Source organism: Glycine soja, chromosome 4, assembly GCF_004193775.1.
Source record: "Glycine soja cultivar W05 chromosome 4, ASM419377v2, whole genome shotgun sequence".
NCBI classification, from domain to species: domain Eukaryota; kingdom Viridiplantae; phylum Streptophyta; class Magnoliopsida; order Fabales; family Fabaceae; genus Glycine; species Glycine soja.
The window spans coordinates 39,515,004-39,539,465 of NC_041005.1; the positions used below are offsets into that span (position 1 = coordinate 39,515,004).

General features: G+C 27.3%; 1 protein-coding gene across 1 annotated transcript; it reads left to right on the plus strand.

The window, feature by feature from the left end:
- Positions 1–16,581: 16,581 nt before the first annotated feature.
- On the plus strand, positions 16,582–19,298 carry LOC114409665 (exocyst complex component EXO70E2-like). The gene is made up of 2 exons (XM_028373201.1): positions 16,582–16,863; positions 16,944–19,298. The coding sequence occupies exon 2, from the start codon at positions 17,209–17,211 to the stop codon at positions 19,099–19,101; it is 1,893 nt and encodes a 630-aa protein (XP_028229002.1). The 5' UTR covers positions 16,582–16,863; positions 16,944–17,208; the 3' UTR covers positions 19,102–19,298.
- The last annotated feature ends 5,164 nt before the right edge of the window (positions 19,299–24,462 follow it).

Genomic DNA, 24,462 nt, shown 5'->3' on the forward strand with positions numbered 1-24,462 from the left:
GGTAAAAATCTCTCAGGTGTTTCCCTCCTCAATTGACAATAAAATGGTATCAAAGCGGATTGATCCTTCAGCCTAATGACTAGAGACAAGTATTGAAGAAGCTTGAGGAAGTTGATGGTGGATCCGTGTGAGGTCCTTGTATTGAAAGTCTACTTGGCAATGTGATAGTCAAGTGACAATAAAATGGTATCAAAGCGGATTGATCCTTCAGCCTAGTGACTAGAGACAAGTATTGAAGAATCTTGAGGAAGTTGATGGTGGATCCGTGTGAGGTCCTTGTATTGAAAGTCTACTTGGCAATGTGATAGTCAAGCGGAGTGTTCCAATGGAAGTAATTGGTGGTACAAGTCCAGAAGTATCACCCTTCAATATTCACGGAGCAAAGAGCATATCGAGAAACATAACAAACTTTGTGTGGAGCAGAAGTATGGCGAGCATCCTAGATGGCACGGATTGAAGATGAAAATAAAAATTTTAATTGAGGGAATGATTATTTGGAAACAATTAAAATATATAATTTCAAATTCCTCTGATATTGTTTAGATTTAGAAGATATTAATTTTATCTTTAGGATTTGTTTATATTTTAAAGATATTATTTGATTTGTAAATTAGGAAATTGTTTCCTCATTAAAGATTAGGATGGTAGGTCTGTAAATATAAATTTTTAAGATGAGAAGAACCACCTAGCCTGAAGAGGGCATCACCATCCTAAGTGAGAGAGGAGGTCACGTTGAAAGAAGGTTTGCAAGTTTATCTAACTTATTCTAAAAATTTGTAGTGGTGCAGGAAGGTTTGCAAGTTTATCCATCTTGTCTTAGAAACTTGTTGTGGATGTAGGGATGAGGGTCTGAATCACATTAGATAACTTCAAGGTCATAGATGTAGGGATGAGCACCTAAATTGAGTTAACAAAATAAACGGTGTGAGTGTATGGATGAGGACCCGAATTACGTTAAACAAATTTTCTATATTTCATGTTTTTCTTATGGTGTTGGCCTTTTTTGTTTGATGTTGTGTTTTCTCATCAATATGAATAAAGAGAGATATGTCTTTTTCCCTAATAATTGGTATAGAGTGTTGGTTTGACTTGGAGACCGGTTCAAACAAGTAAATGGCGACAATGGATCCATGGACATGGAGATTCCTTGTATCGAAAGTTTTCCTGGTAGGTGAATTCATGCATGTAGGTCAAGCAATGAGTCCCACAGGCGTTACAGTGGTGCAAGGTACTAGAGCAGGCTAACAATAATGGCTAGACAAGCTGAGGCGGTCATGGTTAAGCTCTAAGTGTCACCATTTGATACTCGTGGATTGAAAATGACTTTTGCTCGAGGGAGAGACTACCATGTGAAAAAGACTCACACTTGATGGAGAGGTTCTTGGAGTACAAGTATAAAGTGAAGTCCCACATCGGATAGGAATGTGATGGTTGAACACCATATAAGTAAGGATAAGAGAGTCTTAAGATTTTGGGTGAAAGTGTAGTGTCAGGTTCACTTATATGATTGCTCATGGCTTATTAGTGAAAATTTTCTCGTGGTTGCCATGTGGCAAGTGTTTATTTTTTGTCCCTTAAATATTTTTTACTTTTTATTTGAGTCCCTATAAAATATAAAGATTGATTTTAGTCCCTATAAAATTCAAAATTTTAATTTTAATTCTCATAAAATTTCTTTAAAATTACAAACCTTTTATTATTAGTTAAAATTTATTGAAAACTATTACATCATAAGTGAGAGTGATTAAATGAGAAGTGAGATTCAAAAAAATTTATGATTTTTAATAAATTTCAATCAATAATTGAGAGAATGTTTAAACCTCAAATAAAAAACTCTCAATATTTATTGAATCTATATTATATACATACGAAAATAATCTTAAAAAGAAAATTTACACATAGTTTCCTCATGAGTTCTACACAATAAAGTCATTTAAAGTAAATATGAAAAAATACTCATAAAATATATTTCATTTTTCATTCATTATTCCATTAAACATTTTAATGATCGATTTTACAAAATATTTGACTTATGAATCAATGGTCATTTATTTCAACTCAAATAACTGATTGTTAGGTGATTTGAGCAATATAATATTATCACAAAATTATGGATACGTACATCCTTATATATAAATTCAATGATCATTTATTTAATAAATAAATTTTCTTTCAAAACCAATAAATAAATAAAATAAAATTATAATAATTGATTTGTCATTAATTTGGTTTTTAAATTATGATAATTTGGTTTTGAAATCATAATATTTCTATTGATATTTATAATTGATTGATAGCAATCAAATTTTTAATAATTGTCTGCTTTTTTCAAATAATTTAAAACATTTTTACTAAAATTGATGTCATAATTAAATCAATTTCTAATTATATCAATATCAATTAAATCGATGTCACAATTAAAACAATTAAATTTTGGTATAATGGCTTCTTGTATACTCTTTCTTCATTTTTCTTTTAAATTTAGGTTGCAAACAAAAATTCATATCATATGTTCTCCCTTTCCCATTTTCACACTTCTTTCTCTTCTCAGCTCTATGAAATGTTGTCGTTTCTTTTATGATATGTTGTCATTTCATTCTTCTTTGGTCCTCTTTTATTTGATTATTTGATTATTTGATTATTTTGGTGACAGTAAAATCTTCCTCTCAACTAATTCACATATTTTTTTTTCATAATTTTTCTATTGAGATTCACTTTATTTAACCTGTATATTGCAGCTTTCGGTGAGACTGTGCATGCACATGAATGAAGGGATAGAAGATGACAATGTCATGCATTAAAGGGATAGAAGATGACAATGTCATACATTAAAGGGATAAAGAGAGAGATTTGTCTCAAATGTCTCTATCTTCCTATGAGATTGATAGACGATAAAGACATATGTATTTCATATTTACTAATTAATTTTTTTATATTTGTAAATTGTTCTTTTATGCTGTCTATCTTTTTGTTATCAATTAGAAAAATGATAAATTTAATTTCTTTCTTTCTTTCATAATTTCCATATCAGAATTGAGCAAAAGAAAAAACCATGAAACCGTGGAAAACTTTTCTTTTCATAATTTCCATATTGCTTACGTTTTTTCTTCTTCATATTTATCCAATGGTTTTCACCTCCATTTTATTTTAATTTTTTTAGTTAAAAAAAGTTTTATGATTTCACAGGGTGTTATAGTAAATCTTAGGATTTGCTACACATTTATCCAATGTCTTTATTTTTATTTCTAGCATTGTAAATTTGTAATTTGTAATTAATATATTTAATTTTGCATTCCTAAATTAGAATCTGCAGCAAAACATAATTACAAAAAACTTAGAATATATTATTTTGCGTTCCTAAAACCTTTTTTTAAAATAATAAATCAAAAAATAAAAAAATAAGTGAAGATAATTTGCTTCAAATTGCACGGCTCAAATTAAAGATAATTTACATAAACTACTATTTATTATAAAATTTCAAATGATAATAATAATAATAAAATTATAATATAAAATATTTTTATTTAAGAATATTAATCATAATTTCACCTGTTTTATTATCTTCTCAGTTAGTCATAACTTAAGAATATACATAAATTACTCAAATTTTCAACTAATTATTTATGTTTCAAATCTATAGTTAATAATTTAAAAATTATTATACTTTATAATACACTATGATATCTGACCCAAAATGCTTATTATTTTTAGTTTAAAATTCTATTTTTTAATTTTTTAAAAAAATTATGTGTTAAAAATTTAAATATTTTATAATATTATTCACAAATTAATATATGCCGTGCAAGGACGCATCGATCAATTGAATTTATGAAATTTATACAAATTACATAAATTTAAAACAATATTTAAATAATCTAAAAAATTAAATATTTATTACTTTTTATAATTAAAATAAAATTTTGTATTATTTACATATAAAAATAAATTTACATAATTTGTATAAATTTAATAAAATAATTTACATATTAATTTATGTAATTTTTTAAGGGTAAAATATGTTTTGAGTCCCTATAAAATTTAAAAAATATCAATTTCATCCCCATAAAATTTTTGTATTAATTTGACCCTCGAAAAATGAAACATATTTTTGGTAGTCCTCAGGAGTCTATTGTATGCTTCTTTGACGTAACTAATAAATTTAATTATTTAATCTCTTTACCACTATTATTTCATCTTTTTCACTAATGTTACCAAAAAGTTCAAGAAAATCATCCAAGAAGTGATAAAAAAATTATAATTTTTTTAGGAGTTTTAGCTGTCAGAAAATTTTTAATTTATTATATGAGATTTTAACCACCACAAATTATTTAATTTATTTGTAATCAAATTACATTTGTATGTCTCGATCAGATTATCGTCAAATGGAGTTACCACTAAGGACTAACAAAAATATATTTTATTTTTACAGGAACCAAATTAATAAAATAAATTTTATAAAGATGAAATTAAATCTTTTAATATTTTACAAGGACCCCAAGCATATTTTACCATTTTCTTAATTTATATAATTGGTATTAAAAAAACTTATTTACTAAATAATTTTTTATAGCTATGACAAATATACTAACAAGTAAGTTTTCTAAGAAATAAAATATTAATATTTTATTAATTTATATATTTAGAATAAAAATAATTTACATATTAAAATAAATTTACTTAATTTGTATAATTTAGATATTAATTGATGTAATTATATTGATTTATATAATTAGAGGAAAAAACAATATGTACATTAAAATCAATTTACAAAATAATTTATGTAATAATTTATATATAAATTTATGAAATTTAATTATAAAATAAAATTATTCAAAATAAAAATATATAAAACGATATAAAATAAAATTAAATGCATTTATATATTAAATATTTTTTTAATTTATAATTTTTTATAATTTTAAAAAAATGTATAAATCTTGACTAATGATACATGCAAAATAGTATTTATAATATTAACTAAATAAAACAAATATGTTAGTGGTTTATTATTTTATCTTTCAATAAAAGACCATAAATTTAACTCCAACTATGATCAATATTTGATTTTGGATGATCAACTAATAATCAATCAAAATTATTTATTTTGAAAAATATGGAAACTGAATATCTTGATTTAGAAATGGGAGATCAAAATGGTGGATTTAAAATCATAGGAGGACTAAAATTATAATTTAATCTAAAATAAATAAAAAATAAATTTACTATAAATAGTTTCTAATAGAAAACTAATAAAATATTTATATATTTAAAATATTTTATAACAATATTTACGCGTGTAGGGCACAGGTTACCCGCTCTTGTTACTAAACATAAACCAATCTGCCAAAAAAAAAAAAAAGAGTAAACATAAACCGAAATAACTAACATAGGTTCTCTCGTCAGGTGTTAATGAACTAAGGATACACAGAGTCAGACTAAATAAATTATACTCCTAAATCATCCAAATATTAAATGACATAATTATTCCTAAACAAAAAACAAAAAACTTTATAATTCTCGGAAGTGTCTCTTCATCCGTGTGAGCCAGCAGGATTCTTAAGATAAAATTGGTGGCAGCACATTACAATCGAAAGTCCTAATATTAAAAATTATTTGGCACATTTGGAGGCATAATGTTTTCAATTGGACGTAGAACCCTTGTAGATCGAGTGTTTGGAAGAGGCACATTAGGAGCATTATTTCTTGGCACATTTGGTGGCTGAGTGATATTGGGAGGAGGCACATTATTAGAAGGATTATTTCTTGAATAGGAAACAACTATTGATCGAGTATTATTATTTCCTGGTTGTTGAACAAGTTTGGGGCTCGTCTTGTGTAGCTGAATCTTCCCGAGTTGTGCTTTGTTTGCCACACAGGTTACCAAAGAATCGTCCCATGATGAATTATTTTGGATAATATAGTGAAATAGAAAACTTAGCAAAAGGTTTTGGAAGGTAAAAGTTGATGGTATTAAGTTTTTCTTTTTATTGCAAAGGGAAAAAAAGATGGTATTAAGTTAAATGATTGGGTTTAGGAGACAAGACATTAGTAAAATATAAATGTTTTAGAGTAATAATATATAGTAGTTGAGTATAGCAAAAAATTGTAATTTAAAAAAAATCCCAATTTCCTCATTTTAAGTGCATATTTGTAACCTAAATATGAAAATATTGTTTATATTATATACTTACTACTTATGTGTGTCTAACATATGTAAAGAACTGTTGTCTGAATGCAAAAAAAATTTGGTATACATTAACCGACAAATAATGAAATAAAACATCAAATACAGAGAAAATATCTTCTATCTACTGATACATATTGTAAGTAATGTATGAGAATCACCATTTTACATGAGAATGATCAACCTGAATGTTAGATTTAAATAAAAGGTTAAGATTAAAATATTTAAATTTAAATTAAAATCTTATTTAACTATAAATTTTTTATAAGATTTATTAAACAAAAAATAAAATATTTAAAGAATAACATATGACGTTCTAAAATATCTCAAATTTATTATCATCATCACTATCATAGTCATTTCCACTACAATTATCATGGATATTGTTGCAATCACCATCATGATCGGCAATCGCCGCTATCACCATGATTGTTGCCGCCTTTACAACCACCACCACCAACACCAACACCATGATCGCCTCCACAACCACCATCATTACCACCAACATGACAGTTGTTGTTGTGTTATCACTGTTGCAATGGTGGCGATGACGAAGGTTACGGTAGTGGTTATAGTGATAATTTTGACGTAAATTAAATCTTTAAGATATTTGATTTTTTGTTCGATAAATCTTAGAGAGATTTTATTGTTAAATGAGTTTTTAATTTAAATTTAAAATGTCTTAATCTTAATCTTTCATTTTAATATGATGATTTAGATTAATCTTTCTCATTCTCGGATAGATGATCATTCTCATATGACAGGTCATCTATATATACTAGCTTGGTGTCTTGAGCCTTACACAAGCATTAAATTCATATTTTATAATTTATAAGAGTATTTTTTATATTATTTTGAATGTTTAATATATTATAATTATTTACTTTAATTTTAATAAATGTATGTTAGCAAATATGTCAATAAATATTTAAATATATTTTTATATACACATGCTCAAAAAAATATTATTATTGGAATTATTGTCCTAACTAAGATCTTTTTTCCTTTACATGTTTTCTTTTTCACTTTCCTTTTAACAAACTTTAATTTAGTTATTTTTTTATTTTTTGCATGGTTTACATGCTGGATTTGGGATAACAAAAATTGAGTGAAATTGTTTAATTATAATAAAATTCATTTTTATTTAATTTACCTTTTTATGCTTTAAAAGTCATCTAAAATGTTTTAACCATAAAAAAATGTTATCTAATCTCAGTTGGAATTGAAAGAAAAAATAAATTATATTAATGTTAATTATTTGAATTGATATTTGAAAATTTGATTAATTTAAAATTAAATTATTTTCAAAATTTAATTTTAAATGTATTTGCATTATTATTTTTAACTCGAATTATTTCCAAAAATATATTAAGTCATTTATCTTCATTTTGTTTTTAATTTTAGTAATTATTATAGTTAATTCTATTTTGAATTATATTAGTTTAAAAAATAACTTGTTCATTAAATATTTTTCATGAATAAATGTCATAAGAAATGAAAATTTATTAAATAAATAAATAAATATTTTTCCATGATTAAATTTCAATCAAATATTCACATAGGGATCTATTTTCATCAATGATTAAATCTTATATAATTTTTATTTGGAATGGCTAAATTTTAGTATGGTAAAAAATGTTATTAAATAATTTTTTATAATTATTTTATAATAATTCATCAAATATTTTTCATAAATAAATGTTATAAGAAATAATACTTTATTAAAATAAATAAACAAATATTTTTTTCATGATTAAATTTCAACTAAATACTTATGGACCAGAGATATATTTTCATCAATGATAAAATATTGTATAATTTTCATCAAGGTCTAAATTTGAGTATAGAACGTGAAAAATGTTATTAAATACTTTTGTATAATTATTTTATAATAATCATTATAAAAGAAACAATAATTTTTCGTATTATTGTTGAACTAAAATATACGCCAAATAAAACATATATAAGAAAATAAAATAAAAATTAAGTTGTGCAAAAATTTAATATTCATTTGGCTATAACAAATATATTGTAATCAAGGAAACTATTTAAAAGATAATTATTATTAATGAATAAAAATAAAAATAAAAAGACATTGATTGCATTTTTATCCAAAAATAATATTTAAAGTTTACTTAATATTTTTGTTTGCAGTTTAAATATTTTTAGATGACGTATAAAACTTAAAAAAGGCAAATATAATATATATATATATATATATATATATATATATATATTATATAAAAGAATATTTTATTTTATAGGATGATGTCATGTGACACCTTATATTTATTTTCTTCAAATAATTTAATTAATATAGATTTTATATTTATTCTATTTTATTTTATTTCCCATATAATCTTAATTCAATCATAGTATATAAGAACTGCATAAATTGGAATATTCAAATTTTATATGTATTATATTTTTTTGAATTTATATAGTAGATATAAGAATTGCTTAAATTGAAATGGTATATTTTTTGTGGATCAAAGTAAAAATATGAAAAATATCAAATTACATATATATTTTATTGGACTTATGGTATATAAAACACACAATAAAAGTTGTATTTTATCTTCCATTTATAGGTTTCTAAAAAAATTCTATTTTATAGGATTATGAATTGAGAAATAGTAATTTTTTATTTTGTAAATTCAATTTTCTTAATCAATAGATAAACCTAGAAGTACATTTTTATTTATCTCTTATTGTTTGTTTCATTCACGTTAATAAGTTAGTTTAAAATTTTTCAAGTTTTAAAAACAATTTTTTTATAGTAATATATAATAAAAAAAATCATTTAATGTATGTAGTTAGAATAAAATATTAATATCAAATGCAAATATACTATTAAATACTAATTTTCATGCTAATTATAGTTATTGAAAATTGGTTGATATATTGAATGCATATTTGACTGCATTAATAGTGTTTCATTGATAATAAATTTATCTATTAAGTATATTTAGTTTCAAAATTTATTTAATAAAATACATACTATTATTTTTTGAAGGTTATTTAAATCAAACAATTTTTATATCATTCTACTTCTGGTTTTTTCTCCTTTTTATTTTTCAGCTTTAATTACTTTCCAACAAAAATTTATCTATAGAAAATTTGACAAAACTATATAAATAATTAATAAAATTACCAGGAGCATAAATTTGGTTTAATTAAATCGTTAAATCTTATATGAATTTTTATTTTATATGATACCTTAATTAATTTATTGGTTTTTTTTGGAGTAGTTTTTATAATTAGAATAGTCAATTATCATGTGATCATTTTTTAGATAAATATGTCATATATTCACTTCAATCAAACCACTTATCATTATTATTGGAAATTTAAATTTAGATCATTTTGAAGAAAAAAATCTATCAATAAGATATTGTTATTGTAAAATTCGTTTTATTTATCCGTAGAAATCCAAAACATATAACATAAAATTTATAACAACTCATAAGCATACTTGACCAAATGACCAACTAAGCTAGATACCTTTGTAAATTTGAATTTAAATATTAATATTAAAGAAAATCAATTTGATGTTGATATTATAATACACAACTAGAAAGTGATAAAAAAAAATATAATAGCATTTTGATCCTTGAAATTCTGAGGCATTCTCATATTGGTCATTGAAATTAGAAAAAAGAATATAAATATCTGAAATTAAATTTTATTAGTCAAGTTAGTCCTTACCATTATCTATCCCCGGACTCCATTGTTATGATAATTATGAAAAAATTCACTTTAATTTTATTATCAGCTAAATATATTTTTTTTGGTGAATTTATCATATTGAATATTTGACATGTATATATGACTTTTTTGCAAGATGATTAATTAAGTATAATTCTGCAATATAAGTTAAATAAAAAAATTAAAAAAATGAACTAATTAGTTTTTTAATTATTTTTCAATTGAATTTTTGAATTTGTATTTGTTTTTAATTGAATATTCTGTCTAACAGTCGTTACAAAAAATTAATCATAGAAACCTAAGTAGCACCTAAATTTAGTATTGTTACATCTTCAAGAATTCTCACATTTGCAGGTTCTTAACTCATATTCTCAACTAGGTTCTTCTATATTCACAAAAAAAAAAAAAGAAAAAAAAAAGCTAGGTTCTTCTAACAGTATTTCTATCTCTGCATGTCCACTCAACTTAATATTCTTTCACAAGCTTCTCTAGACTCCACCCTACAACAATCTCATTTCAAACTTGCATAAATTATGGAAGAACCCAACTAAAAAAAACAAATACTAGTTGCATGACCTAATTTAAAATAATGGAAAAAAAATAGTTCATAGGCCTAATTAAAAGTTACCAAATAATTCAAAGGTCTACAATATAATTTAACCTACAAAAAATTTATTCACGGATTTAACAAGTAAAAGAATAATATTTATTTGTTTTTAAAAAAAGAATAACAATTTTTTTTATACTTGCATTATTATACTCTATATGTATGATACTATTGTATTGCAAGGCTCAAATACTACCTCACTTAATAAAGGGAGATTTGGCATATTAAAATGATTTATCTCAAAATTTTCTAAACTATTTTTTTAACATTAATTTACTTGCATAGGGATAAATTTGTCATTTTGGTCCTAGGTCCTTAGGCTTTTAGCCCACAAAATAAGGGAGCCTAAAGGCCCACAACCTATAGAGCTCCACTTAATATGGGGCAAGGATCAAGGCTTAAGAGGGTCAACCTATAAGTCATGTAATTTTAAAATGTTTTTTTTTTCAACTGTCCAAAACATAAATTTTCAATTTGGTCAAGGTTAAGGGTATTTTTGATCAACTTCAACCAAGATATTTCCGGTCAACTATGATTATTTTTGGTTGACCTCAAACATGATAATTTTTGGTTGATTCAACTTGGGTTGCTTTTGGTAAACCTCGATTAAGGTTGTTTCACTTTACCTCAGATAGACCTTGACCCAAGCTATTTTCGATCAACTTTGGCTTGATTATTTTTTGCCAACCTTGGCTAGGGATTTTCGTCTGATCTTCGGTCAACCTCAGTCGACCTTAGCTAGGGTAGTTTTTGTCAAATCCTGGGTGGGCAGTTTTTAGCTGACATCAATAGAGGTAATTTTTTTGTTGACCTTGACTAGGGTTGTTATCAGGCTACTCAACTAGGGCTATTTTTATTCAACCTCAATCGGGAAATTTTTCGACTGACTTGCTCTATTAGGATTAATTTCAATTGACCTCAACCAAGACACTTTTTGGGCGACCTTGGCTAGGGTTATTTTTGGTTGACCTCGGCCAAGGCATTTTGGGACAACCTTAGCTAGGATTATTTTAAACGACATCGGCTAGGGTTATTGTTGGCCAACCATATATGGTGGTCTTTGACCAACTAGACTGGGGTTGTTTTCGTCCAACCACAACTAGTGTTAGTTTTAGTCAATCTCGACTAGAGTTATTTTTGGTCCACCTCAATTGGATAGTTTTAGGTCGACCTCAATTAGGATTATTTTTTGTCAACCTTGACCGAAGCATTTTTGGTTGACCTTCATCACAATAGTTTTAAGTCAACCTTGATTGAGGTTCTTTTCAGATGACCTCAAACTGGATATTAACAAAATATGTCATAATATTGAAACTTAAGTTCCATGGATCGACTTTAGCACACAAGACTTTGTCGGCTTTTTAATGTGGGCTTATTGGCTCTTTGGGCTTTTTTAGCCTTGGCCCACATTGGTCAAGGTCGAGCTAGATCCGATCAACCATTTTGACGGTTCTAGATAGGAATTATCCTTAAAATTGAATTAATCTTTGTTCATATAAGCATCCTAAAGACTTTTTATACGATTTTTTTACAACTTTTTATATGGTCAACTAACCAGAACTTAACATGCAATTTAAAATTATTGATTTTTACAATAATAAGTAATAAATTTAAAAGTCACACTTGAAGCGATTTTACTTAATTCACAGTATAGAAAATTAGCACTAATAATATTTCAAAATAAAACTCTTAAGATTTTACTAATATATGTGCTTTGGAACAGAATTAATATTTTATTGGCTAAATATTACTTTTGATCCATTATGTTTTAGTATTGTTTTACTTTGGTACATTAAATTTTAAAAGTTTCATTTTGGTTCTTTATATTTTAAGTTTCATTTTGACCCTTTATGTTTTCGAAAGTTTCCTTTTGGTCATTCTTTTGATTCATTTATAGTCACCACTATTATAAATTAATTATTTTAAAATTTAAAAATTTAGAATCAAAATGAAATTTTTAAAAATATAAATAGTCAAAATGAAACTTTTAAAACTTAATATACCAAAATGAAACTTTGCAAAACAAAAATATTCAAAATAAATTTCAAAAATATAAAAGACTGAAATTAAAGTTTTACAGCTTACAATAACACTAAAATATAATAGACCGAAAGTCACATTTAACCTATTTTATTTTAAGTAATTAGAATGATAGTTGTCATTTCCTAATTTATTATGTTTTCAAAGTATGTTAACATTCTAAATTAAAAGAATTTGTTTTAGAAGAAAAAGAGTTTTTTTTTCTTTATTATTGTATTTTTACAAAGTATTTATCATGGAAAGCAGTGATTATTCTAAATTAAAAGAGCATTTTTTTTAAGCATAATATTTACTGTTTAGAGCTTAACATTAACACGAGAAAATATCAGTCATGTCATGTACATTTGTCCACATGCAAGAAATAATGTAAATATAGTCATGATTCAAAGTAATAAGCATTTTGATAGTCTACATTTGATCATTTTCAAAGTCTAATTAGCAGATGCCTAATGCCTTGATGTGCAAGATCGAAAGTGACAAAAAAATTATTTTATTTTAAGCAATTAGAACGATAGTTGTCATTTCCTAATTTTTTAAATATGTTTTCGAAGCACGTTAACATTCTAAATTAAAAGAACTTTTTTTTAGAAGAAAAATAGTTTTTTATTATTGTATTCGTACGAAGTATTTATCTTGGAAAGTAGTGATTATTATAAATTAAAAGAACATTTTTTTTTGTGAGCATAATATTTACTGTTTAGAGCTTAATATTAACACGAGAAAATATCAGTCATGTCATGTACATTTGTCCACATGCAAGAAATAATGTAAATATAGTCATCATTCAAAGTAATAAGCATTTTGATAGTCTGCATTTGAACATTTTCAAAGTCTAATTAGCAGATGCCTAATGCCTTGATGTGCAAGTATAAACGTTAGCGTGGCACTCGTGACTTTGTATATATTTTTCATTAATAAAGATTTATAGTAGCTCTTATAATAGCGAGACAGATAATAAAGAATAAGAAAAATGTTAAAACTTATATACAACTCTCATTTAATAATAAATTACTATCGTTATCCAAAAAATAATAAATTATTATTTATAATAATCTCACTGTTATAATAAAAATTTAATTAAAATACACTTACCCTATAAATAATGTTTATATTATCATTCAACCAAAGATTATTACTTATAATAAAATTATTAATTTTAATAATTATTTTAAAATTCATATTTAAAATACTTTCTAGTTTACAAAATTTGTGTATAAACTTAAAGTGTTTTTTAAAAAAGAAGTCATTACAAATAATTGAATCCGTACACTGACAGCTCATCACAAATATCTCTCATTATAGACCTGGATACATTGATAGGTAAGTAACGACCCCAAACTCCTCCACTGAGTACAGAAACCGTTACTGTCAAAGCGACAAGGAAAATATTTTTTTGAATGTGCTTTTGGTGTTTATAAAATTAGGGAATTTTGATTTTAGTTTTTTAAAAATATTATTTATTTTTTATTCTCTAATATTTAAAACATTAAGTTGGTATCTGTAGCGTGAGTGAATCTTGATTTTGATTCCTTTAAAATATTTTTTTATTATCATCTTTCTAAAATTTAAAATTATTATTTTTTATTTTCTAAGGTTCATTTTATAAGATTGATAAATAAAAATTTTATTAGAGATCTAGAAAAAAAAATTAAAGGTGTCAAATGCTGATATAGTATTTGTAGTCAAAGTACATTATTAAGTAGTAAACAAGAGTCGCGTAAAATAAGGATAAAAAAACAATAATTTTATGTTTTTTGAGAAATGAAAACCAAAATAAAAATTACAAGAACAAAAATAAATAAAAGAAACTCATTTATTTTATAGGCACTATATTTAAGCAGAAAAAATAAAATTTCAAGTTGGAAAACACCACAATGACTTTTTAAATACCATATACATAATAGGACCAAAAATAATGATTTCGTATTTTTGAAAATTGAAAAAAAAAATATACAATGATTAAAACTAAAACTTGCTCATTTTATAAACATTAAAAATGCATACATATAAGCAAATTTTCCAACTAATTCAAGTTAAAGAACAATACAAATTTTTCAGTACCAAAAATATACAAAGAGTGAAGTTTTTTTTTTTTTTTTAATATTGACATTTAGTTAAATGCTGAATGATGTAAAATATCTTTTGTAAATTGAAATTCAGAGATTGTTCACACATTATACTTCAACAATATAAAATGTTAGTATCTGTTACTATGCAAAATATCATCAACTAATAATCCGTTTAGAAAAACAACTTAATTAGAAAAAAATTCAACAAATTCTTATTTTCTGAATATATTGCATGGTTTATTTTAAGATTTATGTATTATTTGACTCAATTACTTGGAAAAATAAAATCAACAATTTTTTTTAAAATAATATTTTTAACTAGTATTTGATTTTAATATTTTGTCTCTAATTTAATTATTTGTTATACTTTAAATTATTCAAAATAATGTTTATAAATTTAAAATAATCAAATTATTTTATTATTTCACATTTCAAAATCACAATAGTATTTAAATTTAAGAGTAATATTAAATATAACATAACATCTTCAATCATTTGAACATAAATAGTAATAATATGAAAGTCAATTAAAATTTTGAATTATTTACAGTATTTAAATTTACAATTTTCTTATACTTGATATTTAAATTTGATTTTTATTGTATATGATATGTGTAGAGCCTTACTAGAGCCAAAAGGGGCCAACAGTGGTGTTTGTTTTTGAATCACAAATCCGATCACTTGTTATGTACTCTTTTTTAAGCTTTGGTACTTTGGTACTTCTTGTACTAAGTTTTCATGATATGACATTATTGTCTTTTGCTTTTTTAAAAAAATATTTAAATTATATGAAGAAGTTTTATTTTCACCATTATATTGTAGAATGAATATGCCATACAAAAGTATTTTATAATTAATTTAAATAATTGACTATGAAATATAGTTGTTGTTTGTTATTAAATATATTAATAATGATATATACTGAATGTTTTAATGTTTATAAATTATTGAAAAGGTAAACTCCTTTATAAGCTATGAATATTTATATTATACTTAATAATAATAATAATAATTATTATTATTATGAGGGGTCTATGTAATTAAGATTTTAAAAGTTTTTTTTTATAAAAAGTCTTATTTTATCAAGATTATAAATATTTTTTATAAGCTGGTATAAAAGAAAGAACTTTGCGGTGTTTTCGTACTCAATCTTTATAAATGCAACTTTTGTTTGTAAAAATTTAAAATTGTATTGTTATGATAAATAAAAAAAAACTTTGTTAATGACCTTGTACCTGCACTATCCCGTCTTTCATACCCAATTTGATCTTGCAATAGCCTGCGCTTGTTTTTTCAAATGATCAGAAGCTATATGATTTTATTGTTTTCTTGTTTATTTTATAATTACTTTTTTATTGATTCTTTATAATTTTGAATGATATAAAGAATCCTTTATAATGTTTATTTAGATTCCTTTCGAATTTTATAAAATTATTAAGTATTTTTAAATCTTTTAAAATCTGATTGATATAAATCCATTAATTAAAATCCAAATTAATCATAAACTGATAAAAATTATTTAAAAAATATGATAAATCATAACATTTCTACCTAATCTCTTAAAATTCTTATGATTTTTTTATATCAAAATAATCTTCTAAAATCTTAATTCAATACATCTGCAAAACCAACCGTATAATAATTATTAATAAATAATTAAAATATATAATTTTTAACAATTGAAAAAATATAAAATAATTTTTATTTAATTTTATAAATATTTTGAATAAAACAACAAATATTTGTAAGTCGTTCGTACAATTTTTTTTTTTGACAAAATAAGTCGTTGGTACATAAGACGCGTTAAAAGTTAGCAATAATAATAATAAGAAGAAGAAACTCAACTAGGGAAGTGCATTAAAAAATAAAATAAAAACAAGAAAAAGGAACTAAGGAAGTGTGTACTTATGTTATGTGTTACCCCCATTAAATACAGACGAATTGACTGGTAACTTACTTTCTCGTTAATTTCTTCAATTTCATAGTTTCGTTAAATACTAATGGCATGCCCGTCAAAAGTCAAAAGCCACAGATTGAGGAAATTGTGTTGTTAGAATAATTATAACTTGCAGAGCAAATCTCCTCCACAGTTTTTCTTTTTTTTTTCTCTACCCAAGAAACTTCCTTTCAACTTTCTCTTCACTAAAATATCTTAAAATCCAATTTTCTCTTTGATACTCTTTGTCCACAAAATTAATTCACCCCCACCTTCTCAATTTCTTAGCCTTCTGCTTTGTATTACATCTTTGTTTCAGGTTTCATTTGATTGATTCTTTTCTTCAATTCTGGTTTGTAGTTGTTTATATCTGACTCATGTTTCTAAATCCATGAACAGCATATGATTTTCAGTGTCTTTTCCTTTTCCGAAGGAGGAAAAAGAAGAAAAGAAAAAAAAGCTTGGTGTGAGACTTTGAGAGTCAATTGGTTGGTTGAGTTCTCAATTTCTTGTGGCAGTTTTGTTGAACCCATCAATCCTTTCTTTCTATGTATGTACACATGACTGTACCATGATTTTAATTTGGAAATGAAGTAGTTCGGTTCAGTTGTGGAGGGTGAATTTTGGTGTGGATTTCTTCTTGCTCTTTACCTTCTTTGCTGAGATGGAGGAACATAAATCTGTTATCTCCACCTGTGAACAAGATCAACATGTGGTTGCTGCCGCTCAGCACATTTTGAAGGCACTAGCAGCAAGTAAGACTGTATCTGATGACTTGAGAAAAACCCTTTTGGATATTGAGACACAATTGTCTTCAATTTCCATAGTCAATGAGAGAAAAGGAAGAGAAATCAAGCATTTAGAGAGGCAGCTTAAGTGTGTTGAAGACAAGGTAATGAGGTGGGAGGCAAACCCTTCCAACGAGTCTTCTGAGTATTTGAAAGTTGTTGGTGAAATCCAAGTACTGATTCAGAATTTGGAAAGCTTTTCTGTGAATGAAAAGTGGAAGCAGAAGGAACTTGTTCGGAGAGCAAACGAAATTCTGCAGGTTGCTATGTCAAGGCTTGAGAAAGAGTTGGTCCACATTCTTCTCCAACATAAGCAACACTTAGAGCCTGAATACCTGTATTTCCATTTTAATAGGGTGGATATGGTGTTTGATGAATCGTTTCGTTCGGTTGAGGATGAACAAATCGACGAGGCCTCCCGGAGTAGCGGTGCTAGCCAATCCGAGGCCAGCACTGTTGATTTGGTGAATCCAGCAGTGCTTGAACGTCTCAAGAGCATTGCAAGTGTCATGTTTGCTTCAAAATACCATCAGGAATTCTGTCAGGTCTTTGTTACATCGAGGAGGGATGCCTTGGCCGAGTATTTTGTCATTCTTGAGATGGAAAAGTTAAGAATTGAGGATGTGCTAAAACTGGAGTGGCATTGCTTGAACCATGAGATAAGGAAATGGGTTCGAGCCATGAAGATCATTGTTCGGGTGTACCTTGTCAGCGAGAAACGATTATGTAAGCAGGTTCTTGGTGACTTTGGATCCTTTTATCAATGTTGCTTTTCTGAAATTTCTCAGAGTTTTATGCTGCACCTCTTGAATTTTGGTGAGGCCGTGGCAATGGGAATGCACACACCAGAAAAAATGTTTCGTTTACTTGACATGTATGAGGTTTTGGAGAAACTTGGTGTGGACGTAGATGTTTTGTTCTTTGAAGAAGTTGGTTCTTTTGTAAGAGGAGAGTTTCACAAGCTTCTAAGGAGCTTTGGTGACACTATTAAGTCTACACTTCTGGCATTCAGAAATGCTATTGCATCCAATCATTCAAAGACCCCTTTTCCTCAAGGGGGTGTTCATCATGTTACCAAGTATGTCATGAATTACATCATGGCTCTAGTTGAATATGGTGACACCCTTAATCTCCTTCTTGTTGATGACACCTCAATTGATCCTGCAGGCAACAAAGATGACACACCATGTCTCTCATTGTGTCCAGTGGCTTGCCAATTTCGGTCAATCACCGCAACTCTAGAATCCAACTTGAGCAACAAGTCCAAGTTATACAAAGACGAGGCTTTGCAACATATTTTCATGATGAACAACATTCATTACATGGTGCAAAAGGTCAAGTGCTCTGATCTAAGCCATTTCTTTGGGGACTGTTGGCTTCGCCAGCACATTGCGATGTATCAGCGCGACGCAAGGTGTTACGAGAGGATCTCTTGGGGCTCGGTGCTTTCCATGCTCAAGGAGGGTAGTGTGTCAAATTGTGTCTCACAGAGAACTTTGGAGAAAAGATGCAAAGAGTTCAGCACTGCCTTTGGTGAAGTTTACAGGATCCAGACAGGGTGGTTCATCCTAGACCCTCGACTTCGCGAGGATCTACAAATTTCAGTGTCTCAAAAACTGGTTCTTGCATACAGAACATACATTGGTAGAAACTCATCTAGCATTGCTGAGAAGTATGTCAAGTACACTGAAGATGATCTTCAAAGTTACATTTTGGACCTTTTTCAAGGGTCACCAAAATCTTTGCACTATCCTCAGCACAGAAAGTGAAGGGTTTTCATTATGTAGTTTCATTTTTCACTGAGATCATTGTATATATTGCTTGTCATTTAGCAAAATGGCACCAGGGTCTTAGTTTAGCTTCGGGAGGCTGTTATGCCTGCTCTCCATTGGCATCAAATTAATAAATGAATATGATCTTACATGTTGGTCATTTGAATGAAAATGGCAATTTTTTTTCTTTTGTTTATCCGGAAACAACCTCTTTGCATATGCAAGGGTAAGGTTGCGTACAATATCCCTCCCTCATACCTTCGCATAGCGAAGAGTCTCTGGTACGAAGTTTTTTTATGTTGTGCCATTTGATTTTTTGCTCGCTCTATTTACGAGAAAAATAATTAACAAATTCTAACCATTACTATATTTTATTTTTGCGAAGTTTGCATTTTTTTATAATTTTTTACTAAGGTGTAACTTCCTATCACTTCAGCTTACCATATTCTGAAAAAAAAAAAAAAAAGCTTATCATCCCATATTTAAAGCCTTCACACCCTATCTCCTACGTTAGAGAGTGTTGTTAGCACTTCTCATGCTCTTAATTACTACAAATAAAAAAATATAATAAACAAAAATTAATCGTTACATAAAAAAATTGTTCGCGTCAATTACAAAAGTTCGTCGTCATAAACGTGTTACGTGTCCCACTCTTGGCCGGTCACTTTAAAGTCAAGGTCAAGACCATATATGTTCAAGTCAAAGAAAGTGCAACCGAGAAAGTTGAAATTACTATATTGGAGTATACCAACGCGTATACATAGTATAAAGTTCGTAAATTATCTTTTTATTCCTAATTTTTTTAAAAATATTTTTAGTCCTGATTTTTTTTAATTATATTTTCAGTTCAATAAATTTTTTTCACTTTTATTTTTAATTCTCTTAAGGAACTAAAAATAAGAACGATAAAAAAATAAAAGACTAAAAATCAGAATGAAATAAAAATTAATAAAAAAAAATTCAGAGACTAAAAAATAATAACCCAATAAAGTTTTACTTGAAAAAATTAGTTCCACTGAGCCATAAGCAGATTTTTTTCTCATCTAATCTATACCAATATTATAATATTAATTGTATTATTGTTATTATATATTACATACGCATGCATAACGGATGAGGCTAAAGTCATATGACAATTTTAACTTTTTGGCAAATGTCAATTACTTGTTCAATTTATTTTCTTTCCCCTTAAACCCTTTTTTTCTATATTATTATTTGATGGTATCTATTGCTATTAAATATTTTCTATCAATTTATTTTATTATCTATTCTATTTTCTTTTTCTTTTTCAGATTTTTTTCTTTATTTTTTCTCATTTTAAGTTTTTCTTTTCTTTTCTTTCTTTTTTTATTTCTTTCTTTACGTTAAATATTTCTTTTTGTTTAATAATATATTATGATAAATTTATATAATTAAGTATTATTTATTAAAATTCATTAATAATTTAAATATTTTTTTACTTTAAAATTATTTTTATTTAGAAATCGTCTAAAATAATTTTATAAATAATTTTTTTTATTAATATTTATATTATAAAGTTGAGATTTTTATACTAAATAATTTAAATCTAACTAACATTTATGTAAATTTGACTCTATTTAGATTTTATTGTTAAATATATTTTAAATAAAGTAACAAATAATTGTGCGACTATAATCAAACATATTTTCTTCTATTATCTATAATCTATAATTATTAATAAAAGAATGTCCAAATTGAACATATGTCAACATATGATTAAAAGTTTTCCTTTCTTCTTCAAAGAGCCATTGTCTTGTGTTTATGTAGGTAAGGGAAGCTTTATCCTTTAATGTGCTTAGGTTGTTGTGAATTGGTTTTAAGGTTGTTGGAAAATGAACCATGTTAAAAAAATGGAAGTTTGAGCATTAGAGATTTTGAGTTTTAAAATTTGGGTTGTTATTTATTTGATGAATATTGATTAAAAGTTTCTATTAGTGAAGTATTTTAATGTTGTTTATGTATTTGGAATTGATAGGAAAAAGTTTGAGTTTGTTTTGGAAGCCATGAGAGACAATTATGCAAAAATTTTGAAATTTTACAGAATTCGCATCAAGTAACTATTTTTCACGACTAGTGTCATGTCCAATGACCATTTTAATGTCAAGCATCCAATGTCGCACCTATTGACCATTTTGAGTCTGATGATCATGTTGGATCAAGTGGCCTCGGAATAATTAAGAAGGGGGAGTTGAATTAATTATTAATGAACCTTTACTAATTAAAAATCTATCCTTCTTAATATTACTAGATTCAATTAGGCTTTTACTATAATGTTAAGAAAGTAAAGAACAGAAATAGAAACTTAACCAAAAAGTAAAAGCGATAATTAAAGTGCACAGCAAAAATTAAAGAGTGTAGGGAAGAAGAAGACAAACACAAGAATTTTATACTGGTTCGGCAACAACCCGTGCCTACATTCAGTCCCCAAGCGACCTGCGGTCCTTGAGATTTCTTTTCAACCTTGTACAGTCCTTTACAAGCAAAGATCAACAAGGGATGTACCCTCCCTTGTTCTCTTTGAACAACCTAGTGGATGTACCCTCCACTAGAACTGATCCACAAGAGATGTACCCTCTCTTGTTCTCAGTCACAACAACCCAAGTAGATGTACCCTTTACTTGTACCACAAAGGATGTACCCTCCAATGTGTTAAGACAAAGTTCTTAGGCGGTTAGTCCTTTGAAGACTTTTGTTTATGGGAAAAGGAAGAATCAAAAGAATTCTCAGACTGTGTCGTTTTGAATTCTTTGACAAGAGAGAAGGGAGACACAAAAGAATTCAGGCGGTTAGTCCTTCGTTCTTTTGGAAAAGGGAGAAGAGAGACACAAAAAGAACTCAGGCGGTTAGTCCTTGGCAAATTCTTTTTGGCAAAGGGAGAAGGGAATGAAAAAGATGAATAGTACAAGTTTTGTTTTCAAGGTTTGGAAAACCAGAAAACTTAAGAAAGTTTTTGCAAAGGAAGAAGAAGAAGAAATTCAAGAGAATGTTCAAAGAGATTCAAAGGATGTAAAAGATTGTAATTGATTGTCTTGAAAATGCAAGTTAAGGACTTGCTTTTATAGACTCTTCATGCCTGGTCAAGAAAACCATTAGAAGAGTTATAACCTTTAGAAAAACTTGAAAACTATTGGAAGAGTTACATCCTTTGATTTTTATTCAAAACTTATCACTAGTAATCAATTACCAAATCATTGTAATCGATTACACCAAGCATTCTTGTGAAAGGATGTTACTCTTCACATTTGAATTTGAATTTCAACGTTCAACCATACTGGTAATAGATTACCAAATCATTGTAATCGATTACACCATTTTGAAATCAATTGGAACGTTGTAAATTCAGTTGAAAGCTTTTTGAAAACACTCTTTGCTACTGGTAATCGATTACAATAAACGGGTAATCGATTACCAGAGAGTAAAAACTCTTTGGTAAAAGGTTTTGTGAAAAATTCATGTGCTACTCAATGTTTTGAAAAAAATTTTAGTACTTATCTTGATTGAGTCTTTTCTTGATTTTTGAATCTTGAGTCTTGAATCTTGTTCTTGATTATTCTTGATTCTTGAAACTTCTCTTGAATCTTTCTCTTGATTCTTGGATTGTTCTTGACTCAATCTTGAAATCATTCTCATGGTCTTTTTGTCATCATCTTTGTTATCATCAAAACACCTTGAATCAATCTTGATTCATCATCATGAAGCAATGAAGCTTGCTTCTACAATCTCCCCCTTTTTTATGATGGCAACCCTGAAATCAAGAAACACATACACACATTTTTTCCTAGTCGATCTCTCACTTAATTCTCCATATTCTCCCCCTTTGTTTTTGAGTTTATGCTTCACTTGAAATTAAGTTAATTACTTATGTGAGTTCTTGATTTAATTCCTATTTCTCTCCCCCTTTGGCATCAACAAAAAGCCAAAGTGCGTAACAAGTATAAAACATTCATGTACTATTAATCATTCACAAGACATTCATTGAAGAATATAAACCAATCATGAAGAAAGAAACATGAATAGATCAAATATATAAAAACCACATAGTCATATCACATAATTCATAATTGTTCAATCATACCATGCAAATAAAGAAATACTAAATTGTTCAAATGTCATAATATAGCCAAATACACGGCTAGAAAACAAAGTACTAGTAATATTAAAAATAATAGAAATCTAAGATGATGGTGGCGGCGGTGGTGGTAGATCAAAGCTTGTACGAATATAAGAAACATCTTCTTCGACCTTGGTGATTCTTGACTCCATCTCATTGAAGCGCATGTCCACTTGTAACTCCAAAGTATCAAACCTTTCACCAACAAAGGTTTGAAGACCATCGAACCTATCCAAAATCTTTTGAAGAAGAGAGGAATCTTCTCCACCATGTCCTTCTTCATCAACAGGTCGAGCACCCTTTTTCACCCAAGAGCCATCATGCTCTTTTTGATAACCAAAGGATGCAATGACAGCCACGCCTATAAGAAAGGATCTCTTGATTGGAACATAAGGTTCAGAATCATGAGGGATGTTAAAGTGTTGAAGGAAGCGGGTGACTAGGTGTGGGTATGGCAATGGAGCATTTAATCGTAATGCCTTATGCATGCGATATCGGACTAAGTGTGCCCAATCAATTTGTCGGCCTTTATGAAAAGCCCACATAACAATAAGATCTTCTTCAGAAACCTGTGCAAGGTTTGAAGATCTTGGAAGCAAGATACGCACAATGAGATAATGAAGGATGCGGCTATCAAAAGTCAATGAACCGGCAAGAAGCCTTCCGGTCATATCCGCTTGGTTGGTGCAAACCAATCGGCGGGCATCATGCACAGAGAATTCATATTTCCAATCATCAATCAATGTACCTTCAAATGGTACACCTTCACTGGATAATTGGGTTAAATCATAGAATAGGGATTGGTCAATGACCATTTTAATCCCATAAACTTCAGAAATTAAAGTGCCTTCTTGGATTTCTAGGTTTGAATAAAAGGCTTTAACTAAATCAGAGTAAACAGGAAATTTTAAGGACATGAATGGAATAAGATTGGAGTTTTCAAATGCCTGAATGCATTCAAAACTCTCATTTGAAAAGAAATCCATATCAATGAATTTTGGATCAATAATGGAACGAGAAGAAAAGAGATTTATGTACCGTATCCGTTGTTCTTCGGATGAAAACAATGAGGCAGAGGGAATAGAGGAAGGAATCGGCGTTTCCTGAGTCTCGGAATGCCGTTGACTCCGACTTGAAGAACCCTTTCGCTTCTTTGATGGTTCCGCCATTAGAAGAGATTTTTTGAAATTTCAATCAGTTCAAATGAAAGAGAATGAAAAAAGATG

Excerpts from the sequence above, each read along its gene's own strand:
- LOC114409665 (XM_028373201.1), top strand. The coding sequence starts at position 17,209 with ATGGAGGAACATAAATCTGTTATCTCCACCTGTGAACAAGATCAACAT.